The sequence below is a fragment of the Scyliorhinus canicula genome, chromosome 4, assembly GCF_902713615.1.
Source record: "Scyliorhinus canicula chromosome 4, sScyCan1.1, whole genome shotgun sequence".
Classification (NCBI taxonomy): domain Eukaryota; kingdom Metazoa; phylum Chordata; class Chondrichthyes; order Carcharhiniformes; family Scyliorhinidae; genus Scyliorhinus; species Scyliorhinus canicula.
This window is the reverse complement of record NC_052149.1, coordinates 167,400,177-167,411,764: the sequence shown is the minus strand read 5'-3', so window position 1 is coordinate 167,411,764 and position 11,588 is coordinate 167,400,177. Positions and strand designations below refer to the sequence as shown.

Sequence of the window (11,588 nt, the reverse complement as noted above, 5' to 3'; positions counted from 1 at the left end):
GTCCATATCAGTTGTATCTTGTAACCAGTGAAATGTATTAGAAGAGCTGATGTGCGGAATATTTTTTTTAAAGCCTTGTTCAATTACACAAAATAATTCGAACGCAAAGCCAGAGTCCGATTGAATGTTACCGATATAATATCGAAGGTGTGATTAATATAATGGAAACCTTACACCAATCCTTCAGAAAGTTGCTGGAATGTGACGAATGCTGTGACTTTTAAGAGGACAGCGGTTTGTATTTCTGAGGGGGGAAACAAACTGCGTCAGTTACTTGTAGAACAATTGATTTACACTCAAATTGCAACCCGCGGCCACAGCTATTTCACAAAATGAAATACCTCCGGGGTCCCTTTTGAAGTTCTACCGTTTACATATTGAAATTGATTTTGAAAACACACCCTGGCCACAAATACGTCGTAACGGCAAATATCAGCAATACTGCGTTCAATAAGTTCAACGCTCAATGAATAAATGCGTTCCATTAAGACAGAGGGTTTTGCGATAGGCCACTCAATGAAATATCTCGTGTTGAGATTGCAATGTTATTTCTCAAAATCTCACACACGCGAATCCGGGAGCCCTATGACAGTAGTAGCTTTCCGATTTACTAGCCTCGTTGGCTGGAGTCACAGTTATGTGTTAATCGTATATATTTTCATCCTGCCCTCACTCATGTTTACATATACATTGTACACAATGTGTCTCGTTAATAAGTCACGTTCTCATTTTTTAAAGCGGTTACTGTTTTAAAGGACTATATCACTCATTAAAGTTCACAAAAGACGCAGGAATGTTTTTCAAATAAAACGTTTCTGTCGAACTGATATCTTTACTGGAATAATCCCTAACATGTATTGACGAACTTCTTAAGCATGGGACTCTGGACTCTATTTCGCACAGAGAAATGACACAATTTTCCCACTCCGTGTCTCTATCCGCCTAGTTACAAAGTTTCAGCAAGTTTATTTTTCCTCTTTGCAAAGGGCATTCACCTGCACAATTAAATCCAGTGTTAATGAGTGGTGGTTAATTAAAATGCTATTATATAATAATAATTATATAATAATTATACAATGCTCCATTGTTGAACATAAGAATCGAGAAATTGTTCTCATACTGGCTTCTCGTGAATGGGCTTGTGGCTTAAACCAATGCAAAGTCAGCATGCTTTAAACTCTTAGTTGTTCAACTCTTGGGCACTGGAGCCGTTTTTGCCACTTGCACTGACTGAATAATGTCCTTGCGTATTGGTATCTGAAAACACAGGTGACAAGTGAAATAAAACTGAAATCAATCGTACCTGACCATCTATTCAGCTTTTCTTAAAGCTGCCGAGCCCTTAAAATATAGTTGCCGCTGTTCTATGTATATTTGCAATTCTCCATAGGCACCGTCTCCTACTTAACTAGATTCTGTATTGGTAGCGACGGTATTATTCTGAGAGATGGAAACCTTTCGACTTACTCCAGGATGATGTTTTGGAATAGCTCCGAGTCCCCTGTTACATTTACGTCTAATCACTCCTTGAAAACGTATCTCCAGCTCGGATCAAATACGGAGCTGCCCCTTTGAAATCAAAGGAAATGGCTCGCCTGCTTACATTGTTGTTTCTCGCCGAATAATAAAGAAAGCATTTTCATTTGGCCTTAGCGCCTGCCTAAGAACAGTAAATGAAGGCCTCTCAGGAGTATGTTTAGCGCTGTGGTTATGTTTTTTACAATCGCACACTGCTTCTTTCAAGGTTCATTTTTGTGTCAAAACCAATTGTCCTTCCACATGAAATAATGTATTATTAATGAAGTGAAATAGACGGCAGCGGAATATACAAATGTTATTAATGTTCTGAGTAATAATCACGTCCCCTCTGAAAATTGTGTCCATTAAATATTAACTTATGCCTGCATTTTGTGCAGCGGACTTGCGTTTAGAGAGATTTAGAGAGAGGCTTGTGAACGGTCTCATCCCCCCCCCCCCCCCCCCCCATCCCATCCCCAAATCGTACATCATGGATTGCTACTTGAAAGGAAGACCAACTCATGAATATTTAAAGAATGAAATATGAAAAGAATAATTCGAAGTAGAAGATATGTTGTATTCTTTGTTACAGCTATGCGGTAGAAACAGGAATGTTAGAACTTTATCAGAGAGGTCACACTGTTCGGTTCCATTTTCGCTTCAGAACGGTTAACAAGCACAGTCTTGACACAACTCGGCTGGGAAGGAATGTCAATTAAACAGTTTAATTCTCATTACGCAAATTCATTTCCTTGAGTTGGCAAGACGTCGGTGTGTTCCAAGATTGTGCCACCAGCGATTGAGATGATTTATTCCGGGTAATTAATTAGGGCAATTACACCTACACCTTACCTACCAGTTGGTTTAAAAAGGAGATCAGTCAACAGTTAGTGAAGTGAACTGGATTTCACGGTATATTTATTGACACTGATGTCCTGTTTGGTTTGGGGCTGAAACTGCAGCCGAAAGTTTGTGGATTCTCCATACTGGACGGGTCACCCAATCCGCTGTGATTGTTTAGGATTGATTCAGATGGGCCGAAATGACAACTGACATTTACATTAGTCAGTGTGGAAGGATTGGAAAATAAATGTAAGCTGGAAATGGTTCGAGAATACGCAAAATGAATAGTATTTTTGAAACGCATGTTGAACAGTTTCGTTAGAGGTTAGAGTAACTCAGCCATTCTCCCGCTTATTGTTAGTTGTACATGATCGCGGACGAGGAAATAAGCAAACGTTTTAAAGTTTGTTTTGCATATGAACAATTTGGAAATAACTTTCCAGGAAGCTACAGAAAGTCAGTCCCAATGAGAAGTTTCCAGTTGTGATAATTAGGCATTTGCTTTACTGACGCAGATAAAACATCTGTCCAGTTTTGCGCAATAATGTTACAGTGACTGTCCTTGCGAAAGTTATCTCCGTGTTTTCACAGCAGTCTGCCTGTGGTTATAGTCGCCAATTGTGTTGCTGTCGCCAACCAAAGTTAATGTCACATGTTCATCTGAAATTGAAAGTTAAAATACTGTGAATGTTGTGAAGGAAGCTTTGGAGGCGAGCTGTCGTCTAACTTGGCGCCGTACTTTAATGTTCATGTTTATATAAAGTATCAATGGCAACAATTAAACATGCAAACATAATATAAGAATATTCATTTCTCAATTGTACCCCGGAGTGCCTCGGCGACCTGTGGAGCTTTTAAGGAGAAATTGGTGGCAGTCACATAAAGCTGCGAGAGCTGACACAATCAGGACACTTTCACAGATCAGCACCCAGAATCAGTCTGACAGGGTCCAGACCAAAAGCAAAATGCGAACGCTTCTCAATGCATGTGGAGCGAGTCTCACTGTTGCTACGCACATGAATGCACGTGTGCAAATATGTATAGCTACTTGAAGTTTCCTCTATTTTTTTATATATTTCACTTTATAAGTGGTTTATTGAGTGCGATTTAGTTTTCGGAAAGATGCGATGACACATTCACATAAAGTCAGTTTACTCCTCTGATGGCGATTGAACTCCGATCTTTCCCAGACGGTCTACTTTCTTATCCGGCAAGTTTAGAACATAAAAATGAGAGAACTGCTAACCTGAAAAATGTGAATAGGCCCCGAGTATCATACCCAGGAGGCGAACTTTGTAAGTCACTTTCAGGGGTTTGAAATAGCAGGCACTGGAATATCATGAGGGTCAACTCTAATCGTTAATATGTTGCTGAAAACAAGGAGAAATACGAATGGCCCTAATCTTTAACTAAATGCGGTCGGATATCATTTCTATGATAGAACTGTCCTGCCATTCTGGCAGATATGTATAAAACAGGAAGCAAGGTGACAGGGGTAATTAAAACCAATCTCAGTGGGGAACTCCCTTTCAAAGATCTGATGAGAATCCGGCGCCAGCGAGCTTCAATGCGAAATCTGCATTGCAAAATCAGTCTAATTCAATCATTATTTCTCAAGCAATGTCTCACGAATTAAGCAATCAAGCGCTGATTAACAGATCTTACGGGTAAACAAACCGACGGGAGTATAGAGTTGCATTGCGTGATTGATACTGACTGACATTTCCAAGCACAATATTCTTCTCCAATAGACGGAGACGTTTCGTAGGGGTGAGGGGCCGATCGGCTCTAATGAGATCAAGCTCGGTTTTGCCAGACAAGCTCATCTCAGCTGGGAAGTACATTTATTATAAATGAAAAGTGCATTAGATTGATGTATCTGACTGTCCATGCTACAGATGGGGGAGGGGGGGATAACAAATCTGATCCGGTTGAAAGTTTAGTACTGCCCCCACCACCCCCCACCCAACACCTTTTTCCCTGGGACGTACAAGAAACCGCCTTATACAATCAGAGATGACGAAAGGACACTGTCATTTGATTGAACATTTGTAATTGCTTCGTCTCAGCCAGTATTTCGGTGGAAAGATATGAATGGCCATTTCATTAGAATATATGGAGTGGCGGCTCCTCTTCCCCCACCAGCCCTTGATCGCTGAGGGGTCTGCCGAGTGTGTCATCGATGCAGAAAAAGCTTGACCGTATCAATAGTTTGCCAATAAATTGGAACGCTTGGATTGGCATTCCACTAGGGACAAATGACTGAAGGTGGAACAAATGGAAGCGGTGTATTGTACAGTGCCTGTTACAGTGTAACTATGTAGGGAAACAAGGCAACCACAGCATTTTGCTTATTTTACATGAGGCTGACGAGCCCCCTACACAACAAGCAAGGATTGTCAGCCGTCTCGCTGTCTATGTGGTGTATGTTTAATCATTAAGAGTGTCGCTAATGTGACTCCCTTCACCCCCCCCCCCAACCCCAACCCCAACCCCAACCTTGTAATCTTTTTCCAGTTCGATTCCTCAGAGTCACATAATCCTCAAACTTGGTGTCATTACTTATTTATTGATTGCTTGGTATTTGGGTGTAATTGAGCAAGGCGGCTCAAGCCTGAGGGGGGACCGGCGCTAGATGAGCAATTAAATCAGATTAAGGCAGTCTTTAAAGAGGAGGCTGGCGTGATTGATAACCGCGAACACATTCTTAAATAGAACTGCTACATCAAAAGGAACGCTTAAACACAAGGCTCTCGGAGAGTTTCACCAGCATGAACCAAATCATATTAAAAAAAAACTTCGGCAGGAGTTTGCCTCTAAATACCTTCCGCCCTATCGTCTTTTAATATTAAAAATCCACAGGAGTGGCAGACACTGTATTAATTAGTTCATCCACTCGTGAAAACTGGGTTTAAACCAGAATTCTCTTTCCTTGTGTTTTGACCAGTCTCAGTAATTAAACATTCTTAATTGGTGCGTTGCCTGTGGAAATTGTGCAAAGTTAAAATTATGCTTTTCATATTACACAGTAATTACAGAGTAAGGGCCCTTTTAAAGCAATAGACAAAATCAAAGAAAGTATAAAAAGGCCTTTCAAGAGGTACAGGAACCTAATAAAGTATGTCTGTATGGTGCTCTACTTTGCCCCCCAGCTACAGCCACAGTGGAGCCAAAGCAATCAACTCGAATAAAATAATAGCATTCCTTTTCGCATGCAATTCCACGCTCCCAGTGCAAACTAAAATTATTTTCTCAATTTTCTAAATTATGAGGTGTGACTTCAAAGGTAATCCACTCCATTGACAGATGGCACTGGTGTTGTTTGCATCAGTTTGCAAAACATATTTTCTTATTAGTTTACCATCAAAGAAAGGGCTTTGATGTTTGAATAATTATAATTATCACAACAAACAATGTTGTTCTGCTTTTTGGCCCAATCATTTTGATCTTTCTACTCTAAAATTCTAAAGCTGAAGTTGATTTAGAAACTTTTATAACTATACTATACTATTTATAACTATACTATTTCCATCTCCCTAAAACCAGGTCTGTCCCTCCTGTGCATTTGTACAATTGGCTCTACTGATGTATTAAATTATCCATATTGTGTTTGAACATGATCAGTTGAACATGTGAAAATTAACATGGTTATTATATTGCATATCATTGTGCACCTTGGAATTGTACAGCAAAAACTATTTGATGAAAGTGCTGATATGTGTGTCATTTGGCATTGAATTTCATTGATTTTTGTTCCATCATATAAACTGTATTGATTGTCCCCATAACATTATATTACAATTGTCCTTTATAATAGGAACTGAAAAGTAAAGGCTTAAATATGCCACTTAACTAGATGTATTAATTTTTTGCAGTTGCACTACAGAATATTATTAACATCCCACCCCAACAAGGAAAAAGATCCAGTGAATCGTCTGTCCCACTATTGTGTGATTAATGGACTGAGAAAAGTGTGATCAATTTCGAACTAACAGACAGGGAGGGAAATGGTTTCATGTGACAGGAACAGTTGGAAACTTGATGTTTAGAAATACATTATGTATTATATATACCTGAAATTAAAATACATGGAAAATGAGATCAATGTAAAACGATTTTTTTTTCAGGTCCATATTTACTTCGACTGGCTAGGTTCTTTGGGTTAAAATTACAAGTTCAAGAGTATGTCCACTTACGTGCTGTATGAAACAGTATCCAAGATGTGATCTCATCAGGTTTTCATTATGGTAACTATCTGTTTCATTAATCTAGCCAGATTCAACTAACATTTGAGTCAAGTCGACTTTCAAATGGTAAACACTCCTGCACTATATCATGTTGAAACATGGATGTCAAGTAGGGGAAATGACATTATTTTCAACTTGACAACAGCTAATATATAAAATGTTGTTTCTTCAGCTGGGCACCCCGCAAGAAAAAAATGACACGAAGTTTGCCAAGAGTTTTGAGGGAAAGCACTAGCGTGGGATGAGGAAGTCAGAAGACCTTAAATATTAAGTAAAGTCGATTCCTGGACTACCTGTATGCATAGAATACTGGGCATTTATCAAGTTTTATTTTCACAGTGTTGCAACGGAGTCAGCACCTCAAATGGCTTTTACCTTGTAACAATTTGGTCTCCAACCCAGTTGGATAAGCGTAAGTAACAACATTTCAACTTTCCGATAGAAAGGTTCTGAACACGCTTATCCCAGGACGTGTTTGTTTTCAGATGCAGTTATATTTATTTTCGGTACGGTGGGGGGGATTAATAATGAAAACTAGATGGACCAGTATAACGTAGTATTCAACAATTACTTTAATTTATTCACAAATATAAGGTATAAGAAATAATAAATCTCCATATATATATAAAATAGTACATAACATCCCTTTCAAAGGGACAGCGATCAAAACAATGTTAAAAGCGCTGGCATGTTTCAAATATATTTGAAAGTTTTGAGTCTTCTATAATTGTGTTTTTTTTCCCCCTCAAGATAAATGGTACATGCTGTATCCGATAGGAGTGGCATAAAGTCCTACAGGGGGGACTGGGAGCACAGGTCTATGGAAAGGATAAGCGTGTCCATAAAGTGAAGCTGCGTGCATCGGGGAATTCATGGGAAAAGTCAGACTCAACCCCGGGGGTAACATGGGCTTCGCTGCCATTTTGAACTTTTCCAGTTCGGCTTCTTGTAGTCTCTTTGCCTTGGCCCTGCGGTTTTGGAACCAGATTTTCACCTGGGTTTCTGTGAGGTTGAGGGAGCTGGAGAACTCTGCTCTTTCGGCGATGGACAGGTACTGTTTCTGCCGGAATTTGCGCTCCAGGGCCAGGAGCTGAGAGGTGGTGAAGGGCGTCCTGGGCTTCCTGTTCGTTTTGTGTTTTCTCAGAGTGCAAGAAGTGGGGCTCAAATGTCCTAGTAAAAATGAATGAAGGACGGATCAATATGTTATGTCCACAGTGGAGTTCACAAATGGATAACAACACACTTGCTTTAAACAAACAACAGTCATCATGATCCTTAAAACACTTTACCACCCCCAATACATATTTAAATAGATCATAGAAATACAACATATTTGACCCAATTATGATAGAATTGAATATGTTCCACCATTTTTTGCAAGTGTTGACAGCTATCCCACCAAAGCGATGTTAAATCGCAGTCAACACCGGCGACCTGTTTTTTTAAGCACTGCCCGTGTTGGGGAGTATTTTGAACGAATTGTTCACATCAGTTAGCATTGCCTACCCTGTTGACTTCGATGTTTAATTGGCTGTCAACACGTTTAGTTACAGCAGTAGGCAGCCGGAGATTTTTGAAAGCAGAGAATTGGTGCCTATGCCACCATCACTGAGTTCAACAGTCAGATTAAAAACCACCACACGCGGCTTTCAAGATGTGCTCAACTGTGGCAAGTTTTCTAATGCACTCGATCGCAGTGGAAGTTACAGCGCTGTTTACCTCGACCGGGAGAGCGAGGGGTTTAGCTCTGATGTCTAAAACATCGCACACTTCGAGAATAGTTCTGTAAATAAACGCACAGGCGGCATTGGATCAAGCAGACATATAAATCTCGAAACAAACTCACTATTTGGAGGCGGCGAGTAGGTTGCATTTTTCACCCAGGGCACACACTCTTCTTCCTTGCAGTTTTCAGACTTCACTGGCGAATCGTCGTAAGTTTTTGTAAAACCTTCCAGTGGGCAGGATGAGGAGTCGACGGGACTCTGCGATTCCCTGGCCACTGACTTGGGGAGAAGCTTTTGGGAGGCGCTGGCGCCTGCTCCGTCCAAAGGAGGCACAATACTTCGGTGAGGCTTCCGATCGGACATCAACGCTTCCACGCTGAAGGGAAGGCTGGACACTTGGACTTTGTGATCGTTCAAAGCAGTTTCGGCAGCCCTTTGAATCTCTGGGTTAGCGACGCTGTTATCCTTCACTGTTAAGCCTTGTGGCGAAGACATCATGGTGAACAAGAAAAAGGCATAAACAAAAAAAAAACAAAAAAAAAGTTACAACGCTGGAGAAAGTGATCCTTTACCAAACTCAGCAACTTCCACAACTAAAGGGTCAGAATGGCACGGAACTGTAGTAAAGGTTGCAAAAACTTTACAAGGGGGCGAAACTTTCAGCCAATCAGCGAGGTCTGGCCGGGTGGCGCTGCAGCTCCTGCAAAGCGATTGGTTGATCAAAGTGCCAATAGCAGTAAATGATCGTTTTAAATAAATTAGTCCTTAATCAGATGGGCCACTGGCTGCGATGGGTTAGTGATAACTGCGGGGCTCTAATCTCACTGTAAACATGCAGCTAATTAAGTGAAAAGAGAAGGCAACCGTCACTCCTCCCCGAAAAAATATGGGGGGGCGGGGGGAGTACCCCTGAGGGGGCGCTTGAAACCCGGAATAAAAAGCAATAAATGTGGGGAAGGGATGGATGTGATACTTGGTCCTTTGTGCCTGAAGCCACCTGTTCTCAGAACTGTCTGCCTTGCTAATTGTGTGGATAAACAGTCTGTCACGATTAGTCAGCAGGGTGAAAAGGCAGACAAGTGAGGTTGTTTGTAGGCGCCAGCATCGGCGACATCAAAGGCGATCTCCCTGGGGAACGCTGGTGGAAAGTTTGGCCGGCTCCAGGAGCGACCCGCCCCCGCCGAACACGCCCCAACCCCCGGGCAGAGCTGAATCCAGAGCCCGTCCCCAGCTTTGAAATCGAGGATAGGCAATGAAAGCGAAGCAACAAGAGAGAGAGAGAGGAAAAAGAACACAGCCGTAACCGCTTGTAAAACACCAGCTTGCCAGTAGGGTTTAAACTGAACATCCTGTGTGTATTAAAAAAAAATGCATGCCGTTAAATGCATTCCGATACAGCGTTTATTAGTACAGTAAAGCGATCTAATAGCAACATGTCATACATTTTCAAAAAGGACCTTAATTATTTAACAGCACCACTAAAGGCTCCAGGAAATCACAGCTAAAAGAACAAGCATGTTCACAATTAGTGCGTGCAAGCTGGTGTAGGGGGGTACATTGCACAATTAATTGGTAAGGTAGAAAGCTATAATGCAAATCAAGACCAAATGTTACTTTCTGTTCACATTTACAAAATAGAGATAAAGTTGGGCTCCGTCACAACGCCCCTGACATTGAAAGTTGCAACGAGCTAGACTTGTCCTAACCCAGCCCTTGGTGTAGTTTGAGGACAGGTGGTTTACAGGTGACCTGCATTGTTGGAGATGTGCTCAGACAGAAGCTTTCAAACGCCGATATTAAACACTGCCGCTATTCAGATATTTCACGATGCAATTATTGTCCAGCGAACAATGGGATAATTTTAGTCGGGATGGTTTGACCGTCGGGATGGTGATCAAAGGGGAGGCAGTCCGCAGATTATTTCTCAACTACGATTCGACAAATAACCAATGAATCAAGATAGAATATGACAGACATTTACATAACTCGTCCCTTGCCTCTTCCCTTCATACGCATTCATATATTTCCCTCTTTTTGATTACAGAATCTTAAGCTGCGAGACGCATTTTTAATCGAATGTATTATTTTGCCTGACGGTGCCACATCAATATGAATCGCAATTTGCTTACAGAATAATGTCCTGTCCGCCCCAGCGTCGTGGCGACGCTGTTTACATTCTGAATTTCCACATGGTCAAAACAAAAAGAGTCCCCCTGGTTAAATGCACGCACGGGGCAGCATTTTCGGTGTCTTTTTGAGTCATGTTTCTCGACAGATTTGTGTTACGTTAAGTAAGTTGTGCAGATGGAATGGCCTGGACACCTAAACAATACCGTTACAGCAGATAAGTAGCCCTCAAACCGGTTCAGGCATTTCTACCCGTTAATCAGCAATGGTTTAATCGCGGCGAAGTTAGATGTTCTTCATAATCGTTCAGCCCAAAAGCTCTGTGCAATAATAATTCATTGTCACCCTCCTTCCTCATTTACAAATATTCTCCCCAAGCTCTTCTTTAAACTCCCCCCCCCCCAAAAAAAAAAATTCTCATCCCCTTCATCCCACGCTTACTTTCACGTAACATTATCTGAAATGCACTTTGAACTTTTTTAAAAATATTCACTTAAACTCGTTTCGTGTGGGGTCTGGCATTATTTTGACTCGATTATGTCAGTCCACGGCTTTCAATAATATTGTTGGGTTTAAGTGCACGAAACTGTGTCTCTCTGTCTAAATCATGAAGCAATGTTTTTTTCTTTGGGTGATGTGCAAATAAGCAACACTCACCATTGGATGGGATTCCGTTAGCCATTGAAAGACAGGTAGGTCCACTTCTTTGCATTTCCCGTTTGCATGCATAGAAAAAAAAAAACGTTTTTTTAAATTTCACCACTTTCGTGATTTTTAGTCGCCAGTTTTGTTCATAACGCACCCCCTAACCATTGCAGTTCGAAGTTTTAGAAAGCTCCAAGTAAGCTGCAATGGTAAAATAGCCACTAACTGCCAGATTGAATTGATAAAGGTTGAAACGAGAGTCTTCTTATAATCTCCGCGTGTAGGGATTTAAATAAAAACCGAATCGCAGGTACTTGTTAAATTCGTGCAAAATAAGCAGCAAATGTTCTGTAAAGGAAATTTATTACTTTGGTAACTTGGAGATTACCTCACTCGATATCGTATCTTATAAATCGAAAAAAAAAAATGCTGTTTATTTAGATGTGCAGTACGATCAAATCTTGTTGACGAGAGAAATACT

At 41.0% G+C, this 11,588-nt stretch overlaps 1 protein-coding gene across 1 annotated transcript; it reads right to left on the bottom strand.

Moving 5' to 3' along the window:
- Positions 1 to 7,162: 7,162 nt before the first annotated feature.
- On the bottom strand, positions 7,163 to 8,915 carry LOC119965146 (homeobox protein MSX-2). Its single transcript, XM_038795491.1, has 2 exons — positions 8,455 to 8,915; positions 7,163 to 7,778 (listed from the first exon to the last, which is right to left on the bottom strand). Exons 1-2 carry the CDS (start codon positions 8,831 to 8,833, stop codon positions 7,354 to 7,356), a joined length of 804 nt encoding a protein of 267 aa, XP_038651419.1. The 5' UTR covers positions 8,834 to 8,915; the 3' UTR covers positions 7,163 to 7,353.
- Between the last annotated feature and the right edge of the window lie 2,673 nt (positions 8,916 to 11,588).

Coding starts and splice junctions, on each gene's coding strand:
- LOC119965146 (XM_038795491.1), bottom strand. CDS start 8,833: ATGATGTCTTCGCCACAAGGCTTAACAGTGAAGGATAACAGCGTCGCT. Junction 7,779..8,454: donor CTACTCGCCGCCTCCAAATA/GTGAGTTTGTTT, acceptor CATTTTTACTAG/GACATTTGAGCCCCACTTCT.